This window comes from Gobius niger (assembly GCF_951799975.1).
Source record: "Gobius niger genome assembly, chromosome: 17".
Classification (NCBI taxonomy): Eukaryota; Metazoa; Chordata; class Actinopteri; order Gobiiformes; family Gobiidae; genus Gobius; species Gobius niger.
In genome coordinates, this window is record NC_136868.1 from 17,712,313 (window position 1) to 17,736,156 (window position 23,844).

Sequence of the window (23,844 nt, forward strand, 5' to 3'; positions counted from 1 at the left end):
GAATTCATCAAAATGTAATTGGCTGTGCATCATACAGTAATAACTACGCAGTGTGCCCTACCGTGGAAATATCAGATTTATTTCTTTGTGCCATGAGATGGCGCTACAGCTCTGTCATCTCGATATTGTCTTACATTCCTGTGTGTAAAACAGTAGCAAATTATGTATATTTGTTTTAAAATACTACGTTTATGTGATATTGCTCTCTACAGTAGCCACATTGTTGGCTAAGACTGCCATAAAGAGTCAGATCACTCAAAACAATCCAATGTGGCCCAATATCTGCTGGTCTAACAAGGCCTAACTTGTTCTTAAAAGAAAACTACAATTAGTCTAGTCAGAATTCTAACATATATGAATTGAATGCGTTTAGAAAGACGGAATAGGCAACATTGTTTTCGGGTTTTTTGTCTTTTACGTCTGCAACTTTGTGACATGACGCACGGAGAGAGAGACAACAGACAGACTGGAGCGGAGACAAAGGCGCAGTGAGAGGAGGAAGGCGCGAGGGGCACCTGCACCTGCACCACAGCCTCTGCTCTGTCTGCGGCTCCTTCATCTCCTCTCAGCTCTGAGCTGCACTGACACACTCCTGCACACTGGCTTCCAGTGAGCGGCCGGAGGGGGATTTAATGCGTTTCTGTCCACAACACGAGGACCTTGAGACCGAAGTGATGGTCTGAGAAAAGCCGGAGGAACTTCACAACACGTGTCTTCGGGAAAACTTTTGCAGGTATGAAACAGGGGCCGGCATTGAAGTTTATGCTGTTATTAAACTTTTTAAGTATTTTACCAGACTTTATGCATGGATTATTGTCATTTGTATAGATTGTAGATTTCAGGAAGACATTTTGTGGGGAGAAACAAACAAATAGACAAACAAACAAACAAACAAACAAACAAACAAACAAACATAGAAGAGTAAAAAATAAGTAATAGCTTGAAAACCATTCTCATGCGTGATGTTGTTCTGAGTTGGATATTTCCCAGTTCTTAAGTTTTGTGCAAAAGCGATGGGAACATAATATGGAAATGTCTCAAATGTTTGCAGCCATGACGGAGAAGGCAGTGTGTGCGGGATGTCAGAGGGCCATCACGGACCGGTTCATGCTCAGAGTGACCGACGGCCTGTGGCACGAGCGCTGCGTACGCTGCTCCGCGTGTGGAGACGCGCTGACCCACTCCTGTTTCTTGCGTGACCGCAAACTCTACTGCAGGAAGGACTACGCACAGTGAGTTCCCATATATTTGAACGACTCAATGATATTTGTTTAACACAAAAGCATATTTAAGTCACCTGCACTAATAGATTGTGGGAATACTGTTCCCATTTTGAGGCAAAGCCAAAACATTTTGTTTGGCTTTTTCATGCTATAGTTTTTAAGAGGACAATTCTGACTAAATATTAATTGAATTGAAATATTAATACTAATTGAAATTCAAAATATAGAGGATTATTTCCATCCATGTGGTGTGATAGATCTTTTACTGCTATCACAGTTAAAATGCACATATATTTCGTATATGGTAAATACAAATTTGACACAATGAAGGTAAATGTTTTTGACGACTTTTATTGTAGTTCTTTGATTGTTTGACTTGAGGTCAGCGTTAGTTATTATAGTCATTTTGTGCCATAATCTGATGTTTGACCTTGAAGAAGAATGACTGCTTTTATGGAACAAGCACGTGCACAAATGATGCTTTTGATTAAGAAATCACTTTGTCTAAACTGTTACTTTAATTTGTAGTATTAATCTGTAAAATACTTGGGTGTTTGTTTGCTTTTTCATGCACATGCAGACAACTGTTTGTAAGTTTGCCTGAGTGAGTTATTGGACACGAGGTAGGGCACACTGAAAAAGCTCTAAAAAAGAAAAGTAGGTGAGCAGAGGAGAAAGCAGTGGCTTGGGAGCAGAACTGTGAAAAGTGCATTGCTTTATTTACATCCACACAATAATAATAACAACAAAAATCCTCTAACACCTCGACACACACACGCACGCACGCACGCACGCACGCACGCACGCACACACACACACACACACACACACACACACACACACACACACACACACACACACACACACACACACACACACACACACCAGGAGAAGAGCACAACTGACACATTGTCAAAATGTGTTAAAACTTGGAGGCCCATTGGTGTGGCAACTGCAAGCTGGGGACAACATATGGTCCAGTGGAGAGTGGTCCCCCCCTTCAAAACTGTAACCCCGTCCTTTTACCTGCTTATCCCGCCATCACCTAAACAGTATCACACCTAAAGCTGCCAAGACCTGAAGCGAGTACAATAAAACCATAACATCAGAACAGTTTGGTACAGACTTTGCCAGGAATCCAGTGCAATGTTCCCCCTGTGCAATCATGACTGTTTTCATCATGGATGGAAACAATCACAAAACTATATTATAAAACTTAAACGTTTGTGATAATAATCAGACTAATACATTTAAAGCGAAATCTTCGATGACTAAATGTTCTATTCAAATCGGGACGTAATTAGCAGAGTGGAGCCATATGTCGGAAGGTCTGGTGTTACAATGGGACGGGGAGAGATATTTTGGGGGACACTTATGTGCTGTGGCATCTGGAAAACCCGTCTCGCTTCAGTGTTAAGCAATGGGACGACACCCATTCAACCATGAGATATCTGACCTGACCAATTAGCAGAAGGCAAGGTGCCCAAAACCTGCCCAGAGGTCTCTGTGCCCTGTCCCACTGGCAGATATAGAGGGCTTCACCACCCCCATGATGCAATATATCTGCCGCTTCTAATGAGAGCGACTTTAAGGACTATTATACCATTGTTAGCTGTAAATTGTGCACTAAACTCCTGTTCATTTGGCATTCAATCTCGTGTTAGCTAGAGCCACGTGCTCTGCCTTTGTGGATGCACTTAGTGTGTTGTTTGAGTCTGCAGATGTGTCTGAGTCTGCAGACGTAGACTGAATCAAAGGCTCAGTGGACAGTTGTGTGGACATCAGATGTGTCTTCAGATTAGCGGCTTGTGGTAGACTGCACTTGACCCGCTGATCTGTATCTGATACATAGTGTGTGCAGCTCCGGACCAGGTGAACCTGATCCAGAAACCAGATCTGTCCCTGGGTTTGTCCACTCTCTGCCTGACAACCAAAGGTCAGCTGAAGTCAGCACAAAGAAACACAATGTGGTTATGCTTTGTGTTACAGAGCTTTCATCTAACTCATGACTCCCACTAATAATGTCAATAATAACCATGTCGAAATAACTGAGTGTTCCCGCTCACCAGACAAAGACTCAGGGGCAATCACGTCGACGGAAACTTTAAAATATTAAACACTTTGAGCTCCTCCATAAGTGTCCAAGATACTCTTACCTTTGCATTAACACAACTTAAAAGTCATGGGCTGGATAATATAATAACACAAACTAGTGGACAAGAGCATAATGGAAAAGCAATTCTCGAAAACCTAAATGCTCTTAAAACTTTTAATGCAAATGCTTGTCCTCCATTGTCAATACAGATTACCTTCATATTGAAACAAGTGCTGTATCACGGAAACACTAAAACATTTGGGATGTTCCCTCTGACACACGCTCATTGAAACCTTGTATTGATGCGTCTTTAGTTGCTTCAGGAATGTGCATACCTCAGACGGTATGGCTGGCAATAGTAAAGCACATACCATTGCTGTGGGCTAGACGGCGCGGACGGGTCAAGCAGCCACACTGACCCTCTTCAGCCTCTGGGACAGGGTTTAGTCTCCCTAGAAACGCCACAGCAACGAGATCTCTGAGTAATGTTTGGCTTCAGGATGTAGACCGACTTTTGACAGAACAGCTCAACCAGTGTTTACCATAATGTAGATTCATCAATAAACATCTTTACCAGTTCAGAATAAACAGGACTTTGTAGATTTTGGTTGGTAAGTGGAGGTCAACTGCCTTGTCTTACTGTTCAAAGTAATTCATCAAAAATAAAACAGAGAACAATTTAAGAAAGAGAAATGTAGCTACTCATTAGGAGTTGCAGTATTGTTTGTTGTAAATAAATCAGTGGATGGTCAGTCACTTTCTTGTGGCTGTAAGTGACTGCTGTTTGACCCTGTCCACTAGGAGATAAACAGATCTCCTCAATGATGACGCTACATCACGAGGACAGACCTGAAATGTGGCGGTGCCGGACAGCGGACAAAGGTCCTGCTGCTCAGGGGCTGGCTCTGCCTTTGTCACGCTCTGGTTAAGCAGTCTTAAGTATAATTCTCCGGATAATTCCTGTGAGTGGCGTCTCAGCCTGTCCCATCGGGAGAGCTGGTCCCAACCCGTCCTGGAGCCATGGCCTGCAGAGAACCTTTCTCTGCCTCCCCAGGAGCGCGCCCCGGACACGGCAGCCAGAGCCGCGGCAGCCGGAGCCACGGCAACAGTCTCTCAGCCTAAACTAGAGCTGTGTTGCCAGGCGCTAAGACGCACACCCGACACACTGAGGGTATGCGTCTGAGTGGGAGGATGTGGGGGGACAGGCAGGTTTTGGAGGAGCAGATAAACTCAGCAACATTCCTCAAGTAAACCAGATTGTCTCTTTTGTAGGCCTTTATTGTGTGTAAGTGGTGCTTGCGATAAACAAAAGCTGTTTTATTTACTCTCTGGCCCCTGTGTTTCAGACTGTTTGCGGTGCGCTGTGCAGGCTGCTCAGAGCCCCTCTCTCCCTCAGAGCTGGTGATGCACGCGGGGTCCTCTGTGTTCCACATGCGCTGCTTCGCCTGCAGCGTGTGCTCCTGCCGCCTGCAGACCGGTGACCGCTGTGTGCTCAGAGCGGGACAGCTCCTGTGTGCCAGAGACCAGTACCACCAGGGCCTGGTCAGCCCGACATCCTCTGACACAAGTAGGTGTCTGTGCCTTTGTTCTTGTCGGCCAGCAGTAGGACGTGGGTTCTCAAAGTGGGCAAAATGTACATTTTTAAGTCAATGCTTGAGATTTTGATTTCATTTTAATTTGATGACGAACGCTTTGGACTTTGGGAATAGCTGCAGTTGGTAATGCAATAGTAAAGGTTAAAGTGATAATCTGTAAGTTTAAATGTTTTACACATTTAATAAACTCAGTATAATTGAAACGCTTGGGTCTGAAATTTGATGTGACATAAGTAATATTAAATACTACTGTTTTTTTTTCTAAAATCCCTCTCTTTGCTAATCTGAGGAGGTAAGGGGAGGTAACTTGATAGTTTACTTTAAAATTTCACTCTCTCCTCGCTTTGCAAACTTACAGACGATCACTTTAAGGGTTGTGGAAATTTATGCATAGTTAAATTATGTATGTTTTTTTTTAACATATATTTAGTACAGTTTTGACTTTTTTTTATTTTTTTTATTTTTTCTTATTAGAGTTTTGTATATTTTTTTGTATATTCTTTATATGACAATACACCATCATATAAAGTGGCAAGAGCAGACTTCTCAAAGCCTAAACCCCGGTGAAGCTTCAGGACCCACCTTTACATTATCCCATATTGAAATAATAACTTCATCAGTAAAAAGTAGAAATACAGATCTGTTGATTGAGCTTTCATTCTTGAGCTACCAAAAAACATCAAAATGATAACTGAAAATACCTACAACTCACTTGTAGGTCCTGAGTCCTGACGCAGAACATTTTTCATTATCTTGTTCTGTTTTCTTCATGCAGGTAAAAGTGATGAGGAAGATGAGGAAAGGGAATCTGAGAGGAGCCGGAGCAACAGATCTGAAGACCCGGACTGTAAGCGTCCCAAAAGACCACGCACTATTTTAACCACTCAACAGAGACGCACCTTCAAGGCCTCATTCGAAGTCTCATCTAAGCCTTGTCGGAAGGTGAGATTTTTTTTTTTTTTTACAAGAAGAACAAATTGTTACGGCCATATAATTTACAGGAAGAACAGGTTTTACACGGCATATTCTGTGCTTGACCTTGGTTTGTCCTATATCTGAGTTTTTCATATTTCCTTCCTGTATTTTAATCCCAGGTAAGAGAGACGTTGGCAGCAGAGACCGGCCTGAGTGTGCGCGTGGTGCAGGTCTGGTTCCAAAACCAAAGAGCCAAAGTAAGAACACACAATCTCACAGACACAATGTCTTTTGTCCAGCGAGGGAGTTTTCTTTCATTTCACCAGAGATTTTCCATTTTGATTTGAATAGACTATGAATATTTTAGGATTAAACTAAAATTACAGTGCAGATCCATTTTGGTACTATTAAAATGGGGTTATTGAAAATAGTGTACATTCTTTATCTATTTGTCATGAATTTAATAATGTTAATTGAAATGTGTGTTTTATTCAGTACAGAGAATGTCCTTCTGAGGAAGTTGTAATTATGCGGACTATAGCAGGTCCCGTATTTTAATGAAACAAGCTCAACCCCAGATAAGAGGACTCTTTCTCCACTGTGTCAGTATGCCAGAGTACAAATCAGGCCGGTTATCTGCTCATACAGGAAACTGATGACATCTCCCTCAGATCCCTGCAGATTATACCCACATTTCCTCACAAAGTGGCCTCATGTGAGGTTGCCCTGTTGAATTATAGATCTTTTTTCCTCTCTTTTTTACAAATTTTCAATACTTTTCAACTGAGTGAACATGCTCCTATGGCTGAGCCGGCTGGGTGGCTCGAAGCCCACAGTGGGTCGGTCGGTATGCACTTTTTAATTTGAGCTGGCGATGTGCTGTTCTAGATGAAGAAACTGGCCAGACGGCAACAGCAGCAGCAAGAGCAGCAGCAGCAAGAAAGTCAAGAGCAACATGAACAAACAAAACAACATACAGGTAATATAATAATCTTATGTTATTTGTACAGTATTATACAGCATTATTTATACAGTATTTATTCATTATACCAGTTATTTGAATTGATGCACCTACTAATTAAAACAATCTAGTACCCATGTTTTTTGTTTATTAATTAATTAATTTGTTTGTTTTAGCCTAAAATGTCTGTCTAAAAATTAAATGTTTAAGGCTTTATAGGTGAATGAGGTTGTACTGTGTAGAGACTTTTTTTTTGGTTTAAATATCAACATTTCTTTTGTTCAGTAGTTTTGAGTATTTATTTATCATACTGTATATTCTGGTGCATTCCGTTTCCCCCCCGTTTTTTTATTTTTATCCTTCTTTCGTGTTTACTGTTGCTACACAGCGCCCTCTCGTGGGGGTCTGGGTGAGATGGAGCAGCTGGCCTCCTCCTGCTCTCACGTCCAGCAGCAGCAGATGGGGCTCACCTCTCTGGAGCAGCACGATTTCGACATGGACCCCTTCCGACAGGGCCTGACTCCTCCACAGATGCCTGGGGACCACATGCACCCCTATGGTAAATAGTCAAAATTTTACTGAAGTAGTCGTTTTCTTTTGTGCGTTTGGAGTATGGCATGAAGTTGGTGCAGCTTTTTTATTTTAGCTTTTTCAAAATAGCGTTGTTGTTGTTTTTTGTGGTATCGTTTAACATTGTAATCTGTTTGTCTAGCTTGACATAATTGTACTTCAAAGATTAAAAGTATTTTGTCCCCTTTGATAGTTTGTTTGCCACCTAAGCTTTGTGTTTATAAAGGCATTATTTTATGACATTTTCTGTAACAGCTCATTTTCTGTGTGTGAAGGTTTTAAAGGCCTGTACGGGGACATGGACAGTGATCCCCTGTGTCACATGACGGACAGCGACTGCCTACACCTCAGTGACTCCTCTCTGCTCACTCCCATCGATCGCCTCTACTCTATGCAGAACTCCTACTTCACCTCCTGAGACTTTTTCACCCATAATCAAGGAAATTGATGCAACTGTACCACAAGAACGCTAACTAGACTGAACATCACTGAAGAGAAATACTGCACTGCCTCTGCTGAGACACTGTCGTTCTTGCATGACACTTCAGACCTCTCACTACTGTACGAATGCTGGCAGAGATTATAACATGATGTAAATATATGTGGAGTGAATTTGTATTTATTCTCGTTGTGTATGCTGGACAACCCACCAATGACCATTAAATGATTGTTACAGTGTACAGTATGTTTAAAGTATGTGTAATAACAAGGGTGGGTAATGGGGTACTTATGGGACAGGTCAGCCCATCCTGAAGGCTTATCGGGCCATCTTGGAGACAGTCAGACATCTTTTCCTGTCTGTTGGTCATATAATCAGACTTTAAGGCTGGGCTATGACAGCAGTGTGGGTCAATGGCAGGTAAGCACCACATCCACCCTGCCAGCATCAACGCTCACATTGTGCCCCTTCTGGTCAAAGGCCCTTGCTGCATTTTTCTTACTTTTTCTCCAGTTCTTCGGCAGGGTGAGGGGGACCACCCAGGCTCTATGCCCAGCTGGAATTCACCAATCCTGAGGAGGGAGGTTGAAAACAGGGGTCTTCAGACAAGGCAGCAGCTGAAAGCTGTGTCAAGGAAGAGTGCCCAGGGTGACTGTGAGATATGAAGCTGTACTGTATGGAGCAGCTCCTTGCCCCAGCCGTGAACCCCGCGCTGGACCCATCTCAGATTCCCCTCTATGAAATCAGAGCATGCAGCGGAGAGAAGTCAATGGTCAGGAACAATCTAAGTGTCTGTCAGTGTGGTCTGTCTATGCCAGGCAGCTGAGCTCTATGAGCTGTATGTGTCTCTATCAGCTCCAACATCTGCATACTCATATGTTCGGACCTACTGCATTCTTTGTTGTGAATGCATTACTTGAGTCTTTGTGGATGAATGGATAAAGACAGACAATCAGGGATGGAAGCCAAGGTGGTCACCTGCAAGGCCCTTTCCTCTTCCTGCGCTCAGGCCTGTGCACAGTTGGTATGCATACTATACGTGTGCCAAAATCAGTGGGTGGGATAAGAAAAAAATCATTAAACTGATCATACGGACACAGCAGGCAGCAATAACCTCATTATTATTCTGACGCTCTCCAAACTGCTTTCTGTCAACAGTTTGGTTATTTATTGCACCTTTCCTGCCAAACCCCGGCCAAAACCCTCTGTCTTTTAACCACTATAATTGGCTTCACGCTGCTGCAGCTCTAGGACAGATGCCCAGGACCTGCTGATGATGCTCCTCTGTTCATCATAATGTAACTATGTCAATGATGTAACAAAATAATAATATGGGAATTTGTGCCACAAAAGTGCACCTTACATATTTTATACCTTATATTTTAAAACTTCACAAGCCTCTCCTTAGTCTATGGTTTATACACACCAGGCAGACTGGAAGGCAGTTGCTGTGGTGATGATTAATTATCATCACCACAGTTATAATGGTCTCTGTATCACATTATCCTCTGCAAACAAACTCATCCCATTTACTGTTAGTCATTTTATAAAACATACTAACAGAATCTTGAATTAAAATAATGAATCACAATATTTTTCCAAAAAGCTTTCAGCTATAGAAGCGGCGGCAAGATTCCCTGGAGACTATGGATTTAATATAATCATACAAGAAGATGAAAATGATGATCAAATAGATTAGAAACAAGAATGTATTCATGTTTTAGTCTGTACTCTCGTGTCCAGCAGGGGGCATGCACAAACGGTCTATGAAACAAACCCTTTCAGAAAGTGGACTCATGGGGGGGCTGTTAACTCATACCAGAGTCTATAACCTTTGACCAGATTTGGCACAATAATGACAGCAGATACTCTCCAAACAATACTGTAAAATTATTACTTTTGTATATTTGTATATAATTCATATAAACAAAAAGTAAGTCATGTTTTGATAAAAAAAAACATTAAAATATGAAAATTAAACATTAATGTAATAGCAATTACTAGAGTGTTTTCCAGTGCATAACACAATACATGTGAAGGAATGTAAAAACAAGCAGTAAATTAAAATGCAGACAACAATAGTGAATATTACGTGTGCAGTTCACAGAGCGTGTCTCCAGCTGAAATAACCACGTAGAAGAGGAAAAGAAGCCAAGTTCCTCTATGAAATACAGCCTGACACAAAGCCTAGCAAAAAGTCTTTCAGACAGAAGTTTTAAAATATATCAATGATAGAGTTAGAAAAGTATAATCAATCGTATTGTGCTGTGTGTAGTTCATCCTGATGATGCACTGGTGGGGCTCACGTCTCCATCAGCCTGTCTGCAAAACACCAGCGTAAAGTCAAGTCATGTGTTTATAATTTTGATTTTTTACTTATTCTTATTGCCCACCTTTCTTCAGCAATTTTCCTTCCTACAATAAAAACGTCACATTATCATATCAATTGCATTTAATTGTAAAACTAAATCTAAAGTGAGTAAAGACTTACGTTTCCGCCGCTGAATCCAGCAGAAACAGATGCAACAAAGGGTTGAGATGGCGCCACTTCCAACAACAGCCAACAAAGCATGCTTATAAGCTGTAGAAGAAAACAAGAGCATTTGTGCAGGGTGTTCAAGAATTCTTCTATTTTTTTAAGCTCCTGTTTAGTATAAGTTGACAAATTTGACTTGATGAAAAGGCTTTACTTGTGCAGTTAGGCCTGGGTCCGGTCCAGAGCCCACTGGTCTGGCAGGTGACGTGCGCTGAGGCGATGGTGAAGAAGCCAAAGGAGCAGGTCACCTGACATGTGCTGTTGACAGTGAGGTTCATGGAGGAGCACATGAGGTTTCCATGATCAAGATCGGGCGAGGCACACTCCACACCTGCAGCAGGTAAGACGTCAATACAGGAGCACCATGATAGTTGACACAGTGAAAAACATTTACATTTATAAGTGACACCCGCCCCTCTGACCACCACCATTCATTCACTGACTCTGATACTACTGTATATTAACAGCAATGAAGAAGTGTCTTGGCCAAGGACAAAATTGCAATATGATTCTGTGATTCTGTGATTCATGATTCGAGCCAACAACCGTCTGATCATGGGGCTTTACTGAGCAGCTGTCGCTCAATATTGATTTTCACATTCAACATGGATAAATCTGAAGACATTAGATATTGAGTCTATAAAAGTGAAAATAAATGAGAATATCTCATGCTGAGTTCCCGCATTAATTCACTTGCTCTGCCTGGTATTTTTGGATACATGCTGATTAAAGCATTTCCAGTTCAAAGGTGATTCAGGGGAAGTTTTGAGGAAACAGATGCAAGTGTCTCAGTGTTTTTTGTGTTGTGCAGCTTCTCTGTGAAAGACACATACCCAGGAATGTATGACAAATTAGTGAATTTGTTATGTAACATGACATTTTGGGGCATTAGCTTTTGAGAATATAGCAAAGCATTTTTATTTAATTTAGCATACTGTAATGTTAAACTTAAAACACTCAATCAAAGTAGGCCTATACTCAAGAAAATTCCAGTCAATCTGCAAGAATTGTTATGGCTCACCTGTTTGACACCTCTGACCCACAAAACCAGGTTCACATAGGCAAGTTACATTGTTGATAATTTCATGGCATCTTCCTCTGTCACAGGTCGAGCTAGTGCACTGAGCTGTCAAAGAAAAAGATCAGTAAATACAAGATTCAAAAGTTAGTCTTCTTATAATTCTAATATATGTTGGCTACAAAAACTGATGATTGGGAGGAGGAAACTGGGGAAGGAGAAGGCTACCAATGGAGTCTCATGAGAGTACTGTATTAATCTTTGCACTTCAGGCTACTCATGTGCTTACAATTTGTCTTTAGTAGGCATCTCATAATGTGTAACTTTTACGCAATGACTGCAGTTAGTGTTTGATGGAATAAAGTATTTATATTCGTAATGTATCATATTACCTTTATAACATGTGGCATACTTGCGCGCATTACACTTCTCATCGTTCCACTTGCCCCTGTTGTGCCCCCTGCTGGTGTAGATCTCAACACAAAACTCGGTGCTGTGTTCATTGTTGGGCTCATTTTCGGCCCAGGACTCGTTCCCCATCCACGTGCTGTTGTTCCCGATCCATCTCCACGTCTCGTTCGCGTAGGTTTTTGTGATTCCGATCCAGAAATAAGGACTGGAGTTTCTCGGGGGCAGCAGAGAGACCAGGTAGTCGTTCTCCAGCTGGTTTTGGATCACCACCATGTCTGAGAAGTTGGTCTGGCACCACTTTCTGGCCTCAGCCCAGTTCATGGTTTCAGTGGAGTAATGGTATGTCCAGCCCAACGTGAAGCCCGTCAGAGAACCTGATGGTTAAAGCAGATTCAGTTATTCATTTCGAATTATTAATTTCAAATATTGATTGATTTGATGGACGTAGACATTACATCCACAATGAAGGTTCTTGAGTCATCTTCTGTACTTCTGCACTACAGAGTACAATAGGGCTGAAACAACTAATCGATTAATCGACAACTAATCGATTATTGAAATAGTATTAATACTATTTTAATAATCGATTAATCGTTTTCTAGTAAACACAGACTTAAAAAGAGCAAAAATTACATTAACATTTTTTATTTTTGATGGAAACCTACTTTGTTTTTCAAGTTAGGGTCTTTAGTGTTTTGTACATGGAACATTTCATAAATATCTGTCTGTGTCTCATCCAATCATAAAGCAGAATTGGCACTAAGAGCCTCCAAAAACACTCACTTTAAGGTTACTCCATCAACATGTCCTCAAGTGATGCCACTTTAGCTTTATATGATTAAAAAAAATAAAAAATACAATGTTCATACACCATTCACAGCCAAGCGATGAATCGATTAATCATAAAAATAATCGGTAGATTAATCCATTACCAAAATAATCGTTAGCCCTAGAGTACAGACGACTCAAGAACCTTCATCGAAGATGGACAACTCCTGTACGACTGAGAGCCTATACAGACATTATATACACATGGCTAATTGACATCCCTAGGCAGATAATAGAAGAACAGAATATACCAGAACATAATTGCATCTTGAATTCAAGCAAAGACAGCATAACCAATATATCTGAGCTAGTGCGTCACAAAGTGGGGCCTCAGAGGCACAGCAGGGGCCCCCCAAAGCTTGTATACTAAACAAATAGCCTAAATATAATAACATTAATTATGAAACGAAATTGATTTGTGAAAATTAGCCAGGCTACTTTAATCTGTATTTTGCCCATATACCGTCATTGAAATGAGTATATAATTTTAAGCCGTAAAACATACATTATTTTGAATTAAATGACCATTTTTAGGGGGCCGTCATGGGATCTTCCATTTGATGTGGGGGGCTCTTTGGGAATGCCTGATGTAAACAATGTAACAGAGTAAATAGATATAATAAAAAAGAAAAACTAAAATAAGGAGGCAAACACTGACATATTGAAAGCGAATAGTACATAAAGTCACTGCATTAACTGTTGAGTCTGAGTTAATATTGTTCTAAACTCTTGGTAGAGAAAATATATATATTTTTTTTTTTACTAAATTGTGCTGGCCTATTGAAGATGCATTTCACTAAAATGTACATCCTTGAGATTTTATATAATTACCCATTTTTAGAGAGACAAAGTAAAAAAAAAAGCAATTTGAGTTACTTACCAAAGACAACAATTTGTGTCCAGTTCATATCGTCGACACAGCTCGAAATTAAGTTCCAATTTGCTTGAGCTTTAGAGAAAGCTGACTTACTATCCCAAATGACTAAAGTGGCAATGACTACAGCCTAACATAGTGTGTGCCCTATTCTTTCATTTTTAAGCGAATCTGGGTTTCAAATTGTAGTTTTATCAAAAACATCACTGAATACCTGGAAGTTTACCACATCCAATGAATGTAAGTGATGAAAAATGAAAGTGAAGTAAAGAGGAAGAGTCATGTTTGGATTTTTATTGTGAATGCACACCAGATCCACATGACTTCTTTATGACCTCATTTTGTTAGCGACAGCCACTGTGATTGAACAGCTGCTTTTCAAATATGTATTTATCTTAGTTAGTCCTCATGGAAATATGAAGCAACAAAACACATTTTCTAGTGATGAAAAGCTTCTACACCAGTGAACTAACAGCACCATAGTCTATTAGTCAGACAATAAGACGCCACTGTTCTAGGGAAAGTGCTGACTGAAGCTTTGGCCTGTGCCGATAAACACTGTAATCCGTCCTGATCAGTAAAACACATTTTACTCTGACATTAATTACTCATGTAGAGGTCAGTGCACTGTGTTCTGAAAGCTCATAGCGGAAATGTGGATAAAAAAATGTGCTTTGTTTTTGGAAATGTTGACTCCTGAAGTAAATTCTGCACTCGATTCATCCTGAAGAGGAAGTAATTCAGTTCCTCTTTAAAGTGTGGTCTATATATATTGTATTTACTACTTCAATGTATTGTAAAGTTAAATATTAAATTTTGATTCATTACATATGCTTTACAAGTGGTAGAACTGAAAGTAAATAACATTTTTAGCTTACTTTATAGACTGGTTTGTACTTCCAGGCCTGGAAAATTTGTTTTGCTGTAATTCACCCTCGTTCTCTCAAAAATCTTAGTCAAGCATAATTTTGTAACATAGCATAACATAACATAACATTGTCTGTTGTTTATACTGTATTTAAGATATATTTTCACAAAATGTTTTCATTTTTTTAATTCTTTATATGTTGCAGTAAACATAAATAGATGCACAATTAATAATATCAGTCCAATAACACTTTGAAATAAATAGTATTTACATTACTTAAACCATTAGCAGTTTCACAGTATTTACAATGTTTACATCTATAATTTCACAGTTTTCATATACACAGTATCCTGGTGGCTTATTGTAAGCTTTGTTGAACAACATGATGTCCCTGAATGCCCCTTAGGAGCAATTATGAAATAGTATTAAAACACAGAAATAAAGCACCAAACTCCCAGACTGTAGTGTGTTCAAAATGCCATAGCCTGATGATTTACAGCATGTCCTTTTGTCAAACAGTGAACTACGACAGGAGGCTGTCGCTGAGGTTGTTGTAGACCTGTGGTGGGACCTCGATGTCCGAGCTGCAAGAAAAAAGTGAATGGTAATTCAGTGCAACACAACAAGTACATGGAGTCTTTGATCTGAGGTATCTCACCTGCTCAAGTCAAACTTAGATGCTCTTTTCTTCAGTCTTCTCAGGATCCACAAGGCCAGGGAGAGCCCCGACAGTGAAAGAGCGCCCCCTGCTGTCACCCCAGAGGCGATGAGCAGCAGCTGAGAAGGTGCAGCTAAAAAGACACATATGAACCATTAAGCCGGGTCTAAACTGTTATCTCATCCACACCAGTAGTATAATTAAATCTTACGTTGGCAGGTAGGCATGTCTCCTGTCCAGTTGCCATAGTGATCGCATGTTAGTAAGGTGAGCCCGTCGAGCGTGTAGTCCTGATCACAGCTGAAAGCGCACTGGGAGTCGTAAAGTGGCTCTTTGAGTGAACAGTTTATGTGGCCATTTTCCGGAGCCTCCAAAAATGGACAAAGAACAGCTGAAAAACAACACAGACAAGAGAACAGTCATATTTCTGTAACATTTGAGAAGAACTTATAGGCATTAAGGCATTAAAAATATTGGATTCAGCATAATTGTACATATAGACATTTACTGTATGGTGTTGATTATATAATTTAGAATAACAACATAAGAATATATCACAGTTTTAGTTGTGAGATTTAGTTATTGAAGTAATCTTTAAAGGGTAGAGCAGCGCAATCGCCCAAATCATCATTATGGCAATATTAGATGACAAAAACTTTACATTTAGTTAATTTTTGCCTTAGTCCTGATTAAGTCTTAAAGTCTTGTTTTGACACAGAGTGACAGTTATTCAGTCCCTGGACAGTGTGATGTTATACTTACAGAAGTTCATAAAATGTGTACAGAATAACAATTCATGGAAGCATTACTTCACTCCCGTCATTAGAAACACTTTCCACTTCAGGAAACAATCAAATGAACCCCAAAAGACTACTATACCTTCACACATCGGCACGGCTTCATTCCATCGTGCGTCTTCTGAGCACTCAATTGTTACTTTTCCCTGAAGCAGAAAGCCACGTGGACAGCTGAAGCTACAGGTCGACCCAGGCACCAGGTCACTGCTACAGTTCATTGTAAGATCTGGTTTCTTCTCAAGCGCTGGACAATACATAACTGAAATAGAAAAAATGTATTTCAGTCAACACTTTTACAAATTGAACAATTCAAAATTAGACAGACTGAAGGATTGCTGTACCTTCGCAGTGAGGGGGATTTCCGCTCCACTCTGCTGATGCGGTGCATTTAAGTGTTTTCGTCCCCATTAAACGATATCCTGTGGGACAACTGAAGCTACAGGAGTTTCCGTAACTGTACTGTGTGTTGGCATCTCCTTCACAGCGAACAATAGTATTTTCCATCTCTGGGATCGCGGGACAGTGGACAGCTAGAAAACAATAGTAATTCACATCTTAAGTACTTTGCATTTAGTACAGAAGGCGATTTAAGTGCTTTTCAAATGTGTGTGTGATGTCTTGGGAGTGTTTTAAATAAATAGAGAATTTAATCTCGTGGGAAATAATATATTGGAAATGTTTTTCTCCATGAAAGCCTATCTTGTTTTGTTGTTATGCTAGACTAGGGCTTCTCAACTGCTGTAGCTTCAGGACCCATGCAGCTTGACCCCAGCTTGGTATATTTTTATTCCTAAAAATGCAGTACGCTGTTGAATCATAAGACGTAGGACTATCAAGAACAATCAAGACAATATATCCACAACCCACTAAAAAGAGTCCCGCAACCTACTTTTGTCTCCCGACCCACCAGCTAAGAGAGTTAAGAGAGACTGTGTTCATACCTGCACAGTGAGGCAGACTGTCACTCCACTTGGACTCGGATGTACAAGTGACTTTTGATGCTCCCACCAGCTCGTATCCAGGCAGACACATGAAGCTGCATGTAGTTTCATAACTAAACATCCCAGGATTATCCCCACAATCTATAACGCCGTGTTCTGGGTTTTGTAGAGCACTACATTGGACAGCTAGAATATTGAAACAAAAACAGCTTGTGAGCCAAATAGAAATGGCAACATGAAAAGTCAATCACAAATAAAAATAATAATAGGATCAAGTGTATTTACCGGCACAGATTGGCATGCTGTCACTCCACTCTGCAGATGAAGTGCATGTTATGGTGTTGGGTCCCACCAGGTTGAAGCCTGTAGCGCAGCTGAAACTGCATGACTTTCCAAAGCTAAACCTTGCATTTCCGGTGTCTTCACAGGTGATGTATAGATTTCTTTGCTCAGATAACGCAGGGCACTGAACAGCTGGATGTATGAAAAACGTGATATCAAGTTAAGCTGAATTGCAGGGGTGAAAGTCGTGGAAAAAAAAGCAGTCTGAAATGGAGATGCTTGATTCTTACCAGTGCAAAACGGCTGTGTCGCATCCCATTGTCCCGTTGGTTCGCAAAACAAAGTGTCTGATTGAGGTGTAGAGAGCTCATACCCCTCATCACACGCAAACGCACATGTGGAGCGGTAACTGAAGGGGCCCAAAGGATCAGAGCAGCTCACTGACCCCCACTGTGGATGGGACAGCTCTTGACACTGTATCACTGGGGAACACAAATACCATCTTAGAGGGAGGCTTGAAAATACAGTCCATCAGTAGAATGAGTACATACATCTTCAGTCATTCAATAGTACAATGGGATACACGGAAACTTACATTCACAAGTTGGAGGTTGATCGGACCATGTTTTGCCAGCGGTGCACTTAAGAGGTCCGGGCGCGCTCAGCTGATATCCTTCCTCGCAGGAATACTGGCACTCTGAAGCATAGGCGAAGTCTCCGTGTGTGTGATTGCAGCTAAAGTTTCCATTGTCGGGCACTGTCACTTCGTCTCTGTTGCAGAAAACCGCTGTCAACAAAGAAAATCAAGATTTAAAGATGGGGAAGTCAAATCAAGGCAAAGTAAAAACCAGTGAAATTTCTTACCATTCTCACACCTTTCTCCATAAAAGCCCTCATCGCACTGACACTCATGGCTGTTTATGGTTTCCACACATTCTCCGTGAACGCAGGAATCATTTTTGCAGGCAGCTGTATGTGAAAAAATAAACCCTTTAAGTTTAATTTTCCTTTCTCAACATATTCAACAAAATCTCCACCTTTCTCATTAGCATTGCTGGCAGTTTCTTAGTAATAATACAATATAGTGCTTCAATGTGTTTCTCTAGTTATGTTGTTAATTCCATCGTATTATCACCAGGACAGGGAAGTGTTCAAATATTATATTCTTATAACACTGTTTGTACTGCAACACATTCAAATATCTCCAGCCTCATACCTGAATAGCAAAGTGCAGTCTTTAATTTCCCACATCTCTCGTCGTTCCACTTGCCCGCCTGCTTATCTCTCTGGATGTACATCTCAACACAGTCCTCATTCCCCTTTGACTTCTTGTCACCGTTATTGGGTTCATTCTCTGCCCAGTTTGTTGCTTCTTCTGTCAGAGCCTTGTTGGTTCCTACCCAGGTCCACACGTTGTTAACTTTGCGAATACCAATCCAGTAGTAAGTGGGTTTCTTGGGCAGCCAGCTGTTGAGGTGAGCGATCTCCCCTTGGTTTTGGATGGCCACCATGTCTGTGTGATGCTTTTGGCACCAGGCTCTTGCTTGTGTCCAGTCCATTGTGGTGTCTGAGAAGTAGTAGGACCAGCAGTCAACACTGGTCCAAATGAAAATTACTGAAAATGAAGAACTTAAAATTAGTTTGTTACAAATGAGCGAATGAAACAAGTAAATAAAGAGCACATACCAGAGAAAAGGTAAGTCACACTGATCATCCTTGAGGCTGATCTGGAGGTTTCAAGTGACTTTATGCCCATCTGTTAAAAAATAAATTATCAAATTTATAATCAGCTTCTCTACACAAAACAACACATTATACATTGTCCAACATTTACCATTTTGTAGCGTCAATAGTCTTTGTTTCTGTTTTCAGGAGTTGGTTCTCTTCACCACACACAGCTGTGAGATGTATCTGAATCCATGTGGACTTTCTGACGGCTTTTATACTCTCCTCCAGTGGCTTTCGCTTTCCGGGAAGTCACATCATGACTGGAATTTCTAGTGGAAACCCCCACAACCTGCTTCTGTAACCCATCCCACCAGGGTCCCGGACATCTCTTCATTCCTATTCACTTTCATGATTACTATCAAATAATTATTTATTAGATTGAAATAAATATTGAATCTGTTATTGCTTTTATTTGAAGTTTTTATTTATTTTTTATAAATCCAAGACCCCCCCCCCACACACACACACACACACAGTTTATTGTGTTAACGGTCAATCTATAAGTACAACTTTTTTTTACCAGAAGTCTAAAAGTAACATACATGTCCTGTCAAAGGATGTGACCATTAAAGAAGAAAGTGTACAAGATAATTGCGGTGAATGATCAGTTGGCATTTCATTCAGACAGGAAACAGTTTTCTGGAGCAAAGGCGCCTTCAGCTGTCTGTGTTTCTCATAGTTCACATCCTTCCCACTCAAAGATGCTCAGGGACTTTTACAACACAGCTATAAAACTTATATTGCCTCATATTGTGAAATTCACGTTAATTGACACAGCTGGGTCAACATGTGAGACCTACTATTAGATGAAAACGGCATTGAAGTAGGCTGAGTGTAAAAGAAGTGTAACATTGAAAAAAGAGGCTTAGTTGAGCTTCACGTTTCCATTCGTTGCCAGTAGACGGCGACAGCGAGTTTTCTCTCCTGAGAGCACTTCATGCAATGCCCCTTTAAGAAAAGAGCTTTGTGGCCGTACAAGGCTTGCGCAGTGCACAGACCGCACAGACACTAGTCCGGACGGGCAGATCTGCATTTGTTTTGGACGGGTTGTGGAAACCGACGATCCCAATGGCAGACGAACTGGCTAAAGTCCCTGTTGTAGAGATCGATCCTGAGGGAACCTTCAAGTACATATTATTAAGAATCAAAGTCAAAGATGGCGATGCATTTAAAGACATAGTTCGGGGCACCAAAAGTGCAGAGTACCACAGTAAGTTTGGCTCAGTCAGTGCTCAGCGCGCGCCAAACACCTGCTGCTATTTAGGTCCATTTATCCGCTGCACTCAAGCGCAGGGTGACAGCCTAAACAATCTAACACTAAAGATGATAATTGTGCATTAATATAAGCGGGAAACATCGACAAATATGTAGTCATAATCGAGACTGCAGGACACACCTTGATTAAAACAACCATACGTTTTAAGATAAGAGATCATAGGATAAGATAGAAATGTATTGATCTCACAATGGAAAAATCCACTTGTTACATCAGCTCTCAAGAACACTTTGGGGGTGCAAATAGTCAGAAGAATGAGCAATCAAAGAACAGGATAGTGTGCAAATAAGTTATACAAGTTTTGTGATTTAATGTAGGACATTTGAGGTTTAAGGGAAGGCACGTTTATTTATAGAGCACAATTCATACACAAGGCAATTAAAAGTGCTTCACAATATTCCAAGAAGGCAGATTAAATCAATCAAATGTATTGCGTCTTCCTAATTGTATTGCTCCTTTACAGATCACATCTTTGAGAAAGTGAGTCCAGCCATGGAGGCCCTGGGTTTAGAGTGTAAATGTCTTGGTGGAGGGAAGATTGAGCACAACAGTTCAGAGAAAAAAATCAGAGTATTTGGTGAATCAACAGTAAGTGTTTTGACCGGAATAACTCAGCCTATAGTGTGTTTAGACGCCTAATGTCTCTTGTTTTTCCCCCGCTCAGGCCTTTGGCAAAGCTGACCATGCACAATCCGCAGAGAAGCTGAAGAGTGCCTTTGCTGGTTATGAGGTCACATGGTCTGATGACAAAAAATAGGCTTAAAATCTATGTATTATACCAACCTGTATCTGTGACTTTATGGCCCCTTAGAGTCTCATTTCCTGCATTATTTTTAGACTTGTATTTGAAAGTGTTTTGATTTGGTGGAAAAGTGCCAGGCGTAAAGTCCATACAGGAAGGCGTGAGTTGGTTGGAATCACTTGTATATCCTGAAGGAAAGTGGTATTGTTCAGAAACAGACAAACAGATTAGGGTAGGTGATTTGTTCACTTATCAACTTTTCAGACGTGACTCATGGTTGTACTGCTTTCATGAAATTAACCATATTAGTGTATTTGTGGCGAAAGAGTCATTGCTCACCGTTTCAAGTTCAACTCTGCATTTTCTCTGAACACCACATGACTTGGTGTTTGATTTTATGAACAAAATTAGCTTTCTAACTGCATCCATGTCGGCAATGTTTGCTCAATAAATAAAGGCTTTTATACTTTGCTGGCCAGACTGTTAAAGAAGTACAGTATTTTGTGTTTAAGTAGTAGTTTCAAGTGTAATACAATGGCATTAACACAAAACCGACTAATTAAAGTTACTTCTCATTCACTTTTATACTACTTCTTCCTAATCATCATCCCCTTCTGAGCACTGATGCTGTGTGACCTCTGAAGGTGATGTAATGCGTTATGACCTTTCTGACGAAAAAAACAATGAGGGATATTCCTTTCAGATCCCACCTTGAACCGGCTGCCAGTTTCCTCTCTACTGATAACCTCTTTTCTTTACACACTGAGGGTCAGATCAGCAGGTAAAAGGGAAACTCACGCTTTCTTCAGAAAGCAGCAGCTTTCCCCTTATTGAGCAGAAACCAAAAGAAAAAAACAAATTTATTTTGGGACGTCCATTAAATTCCATTAAAGGAAGATTGTGTGCGCCTCTCTTTCATTTTAGAGCAGTAGAATCGTAATATTTTGGATGTCCAAAAGTAGGAATTGCAACTTCCTACATTTTTCCTGGCCTCCATATCACTGAACACACCAGGCCTATGCTGCTGAAAGAACATAAGCATATTACATGACAGATTTAGGCTGTAGCATTGTCTGAGATAACATCAAATGGACTCCACTTCTGAACACAAATGTAGTGGTTCCTTCCTGAAGCAGCGGCGGCTCACACCTTGGCTGTTGGGAAACAATACAGAAGTACACGTCAGGGAGTTTGCTGCAACTGCTCAGATCTTATCCACAAACAATGGCATTCCAGACATATGTAAAGTCAACTGAGGGGCAGGAGGACATGATGAGCTGACTGTGTGACTGACAGTAAATGACCCCATTGTTTTTTTTACACCAATCATGTGAGTGTTATGTGAACCCAATGGAGGTTATATGCTTATCATTCTTAATATAAGCTGAACCTTCATTGTTTCAGACTGACTTACGAAACCCAAAAATATACCAATTTTCCTGGCTCAATTGTGCCTCTCAAACAGATTTTGCCTCTCACTGTGGAATTTAATGACATCATATGTATACCCTCTCTTGGATTGAAAATACCTAATAATAGCTATTTTAAAACAGTATATAAATACATAAATAAAATAATATACAATGATAGGTATCAGTTTATAGTTATGAAATGTCTGTAAAAACATCCCATTATGTTTCATAAAGTCTTTTATCGGTCAAAAAAACAACACGTTGCCATTGTAGAGAATGCCGATATTAGCCTATCAACACACATGATTGATATAGCGTGGAATCAATCTTGTGTGTTGATAGGCTGATATCAGCACTCTCCTCAATGGCGACCTGTTGTTTGTTTGATGGATTATTTGTTTATTCTCTCCGGACTTGGAGAGACAAATTCATGCTTTTGTCTCTAGCCGGTTAGACTATTGTAACGGCCTGTTCACTTGCCTTTCTAAACAAGCTGTTAGACAACTGCACTACATTCAAAATGCTGCGGCTCGAGTCCTGACCAAAACCAGGAAATACGACCACATTAGTCCAGTGCTCCGGTCTCTGCACTGGCTTCCTGTTGCTCAGAGAATAGAGTTTAAAACAGCCCTGCTTGTGTATAAGTCCCTTCATTGTCAAGCATAAAAGAACATATCTGACATGTTACAGCTGTGTGACCCACCTCGGACCCTAAGATCCTCAGGGAGGGGTCTCCTGGTGGTTCCCAGAGTCACCATCAAACACGGTGAGGCTGCTTTTCTGGTTCATGCAGCAAAGGTCTGGAACAGCTTCAGTGAGGATGTGAGACAACTCAACCCTATAAGTCCAGGCTTTTTAAAATTATTTTTATTATTATTATTATTATTATTATTATTATTATTTTTATGTAATTGCATCGAAAGATTTGTTTTATTGATTTTGATTGTGTTTTTAATGCGTTTTATTGTATTCATATTGTGTTCAGTGTTGCTGTGAGGAACGTTGAGTTGTCATGTACGTGAAATGTGCCATACCAATTGATTGGCTGGTCTTAGCCAATAGGCGGACAGCTGTGATCTTACGTCACATCCGACCAAAACAACCGCGCTGTCTGTTTTCTCCATTGAAGTTTGTTCTCTTTCCTCTTTGCTTCTCAGACGCTAAAATGCGCACATTTGAGTAGTAATTATTGAAGAGACCGGTATATGTATGCGTATTATGCCGCAAGGCCAGAGCAATTCTCCAGAAACTTGCCATTTATGGTAAGAAGTCAAGCGAGTTCAAGCTGACCAACTAAAATGCTATTAAGCTAGTTCTGTGTTAAACTGGCTGCTAACTTTATTATTTGCCATCTGTGCTGTTTTCAGTCTTGTTAGTTTTGTAGCATTAACATGTTTAACATCTATGTCGCTGGTTATTCGTGTTGCTAATAACTGAGTGAGTAACTCTAAAGAGCAGTGGGTCACCATCACTCCCCAGTGTCTGAACATCTTGTCCTTATTACTGTAGTGTGTGTAGTAGCCCTGTGTCCCGGAGACTGCTGTCATGTCCCAGACCAACAGTTCTCTCCTGGACGAGGTGGTGCAGTGGAGTCAGGAAACATGCCGCCAGGAGCTCAAGGCTGTTCTTCCCAAACTCACCATATCCTCCTTAATAATCCTTCCTGTGTTTTGGG

At 40.6% G+C, this 23,844-nt stretch overlaps 4 protein-coding genes and 1 long non-coding RNA gene across 5 annotated transcripts; 2 read left to right on the forward strand and 3 right to left on the reverse strand.

Moving 5' to 3' along the window:
• Nucleotides 1-504: 504 nt before the first annotated feature.
• lmx1a (LIM homeobox transcription factor 1, alpha) lies at nucleotides 505-7,901 on the forward strand. Its single transcript, XM_079574602.1, has 8 exons — nucleotides 505-733; nucleotides 1,052-1,232; nucleotides 4,665-4,885; nucleotides 5,689-5,855; nucleotides 6,008-6,085; nucleotides 6,717-6,807; nucleotides 7,178-7,348; nucleotides 7,635-7,901. Exons 2-8 carry the CDS (start codon nucleotides 1,054-1,056, stop codon nucleotides 7,775-7,777), a joined length of 1,050 nt encoding a protein of 349 aa, XP_079430728.1. The 5' UTR covers nucleotides 505-733; nucleotides 1,052-1,053; the 3' UTR covers nucleotides 7,778-7,901.
• A 2,149-nt stretch (nucleotides 7,902-10,050) lies between these two features.
• LOC306976977 lies at nucleotides 10,051-10,600 on the reverse strand. The gene is made up of 4 exons (XR_013793792.1): nucleotides 10,489-10,600; nucleotides 10,290-10,379; nucleotides 10,192-10,213; nucleotides 10,051-10,116 (listed from the first exon to the last, which is right to left on the reverse strand). It is a non-coding gene; the product is annotated as an uncharacterized lncRNA (long non-coding RNA).
• Nucleotides 10,601-10,608: 8 nt separating this feature from the next.
• Nucleotides 10,609-13,591, reverse strand: LOC306976439 (L-selectin; the record flags this gene model as incomplete). Its single annotated transcript, XM_079574368.1, has 4 exons — nucleotides 13,472-13,591; nucleotides 11,745-12,137; nucleotides 11,405-11,460; nucleotides 10,609-10,665 (listed from the first exon to the last, which is right to left on the reverse strand). Exons 1-4 carry the CDS (start codon nucleotides 13,497-13,499, stop codon nucleotides 10,609-10,611), a joined length of 534 nt encoding a protein of 177 aa, XP_079430494.1. The 5' UTR covers nucleotides 13,500-13,591.
• Nucleotides 13,592-14,544: 953 nt separating this feature from the next.
• On the reverse strand, nucleotides 14,545-18,947 carry LOC306977078 (E-selectin-like). The gene is made up of 13 exons (XM_079575248.1): nucleotides 18,846-18,947; nucleotides 18,698-18,767; nucleotides 18,228-18,626; nucleotides 17,876-17,980; nucleotides 17,607-17,798; nucleotides 17,302-17,493; nucleotides 17,015-17,203; nucleotides 16,730-16,915; nucleotides 16,130-16,318; nucleotides 15,871-16,047; nucleotides 15,203-15,382; nucleotides 14,992-15,124; nucleotides 14,545-14,917 (listed from the first exon to the last, which is right to left on the reverse strand). The coding sequence occupies exons 1-13, from the start codon at nucleotides 18,846-18,848 to the stop codon at nucleotides 14,857-14,859; spliced, it is 2,076 nt and encodes a 691-aa protein (XP_079431374.1). The 5' UTR covers nucleotides 18,849-18,947; the 3' UTR covers nucleotides 14,545-14,856.
• Nucleotides 18,948-19,716: 769 nt separating this feature from the next.
• On the forward strand, nucleotides 19,717-21,671 carry LOC306977110 (14 kDa phosphohistidine phosphatase). Its single transcript, XM_079575280.1, has 3 exons — nucleotides 19,717-19,949; nucleotides 20,479-20,603; nucleotides 20,680-21,671. Exons 1-3 carry the CDS (start codon nucleotides 19,808-19,810, stop codon nucleotides 20,770-20,772), a joined length of 360 nt encoding a protein of 119 aa, XP_079431406.1. The 5' UTR covers nucleotides 19,717-19,807; the 3' UTR covers nucleotides 20,773-21,671.
• The last annotated feature ends 2,173 nt before the right edge of the window (nucleotides 21,672-23,844 follow it).

Bases quoted from the DNA above. Each gene is read 5' to 3' on its own strand.
- lmx1a (XM_079574602.1), top strand. From the start codon at position 1,054: ATGACGGAGAAGGCAGTGTGTGCGGGATGTCAGAGGGCCATCACGGAC. The intron at 4,886-5,688 runs GTAGGTGTCTGT...TTCTTCATGCAG, and splicing joins CCCGACATCCTCTGACACAA to GTAAAAGTGATGAGGAAGAT. The intron at 6,086-6,716 runs GTAAGAACACAC...GTGCTGTTCTAG, and splicing joins TCCAAAACCAAAGAGCCAAA to ATGAAGAAACTGGCCAGACG.
- LOC306977078 (XM_079575248.1), bottom strand. The intron at 17,799-17,875 runs GTAAGAAATTTC...CTTTGTTGACAG, and splicing joins TGGAGAAAGGTGTGAGAATG to CGGTTTTCTGCAACAGAGAC. The intron at 15,125-15,202 runs GTAAGATTTAAT...GTGTCTTTTTAG, and splicing joins AGACATGCCTACCTGCCAAC to CTGCACCTTCTCAGCTGCTG.
- LOC306977110 (XM_079575280.1), top strand. From the start codon at position 19,808: ATGGCAGACGAACTGGCTAAAGTCCCTGTTGTAGAGATCGATCCTGAG. The intron at 19,950-20,478 runs GTAAGTTTGGCT...GCTCCTTTACAG, and splicing joins CAAAAGTGCAGAGTACCACA to ATCACATCTTTGAGAAAGTG. The intron at 20,604-20,679 runs GTAAGTGTTTTG...TCCCCCGCTCAG, and splicing joins GAGTATTTGGTGAATCAACA to GCCTTTGGCAAAGCTGACCA.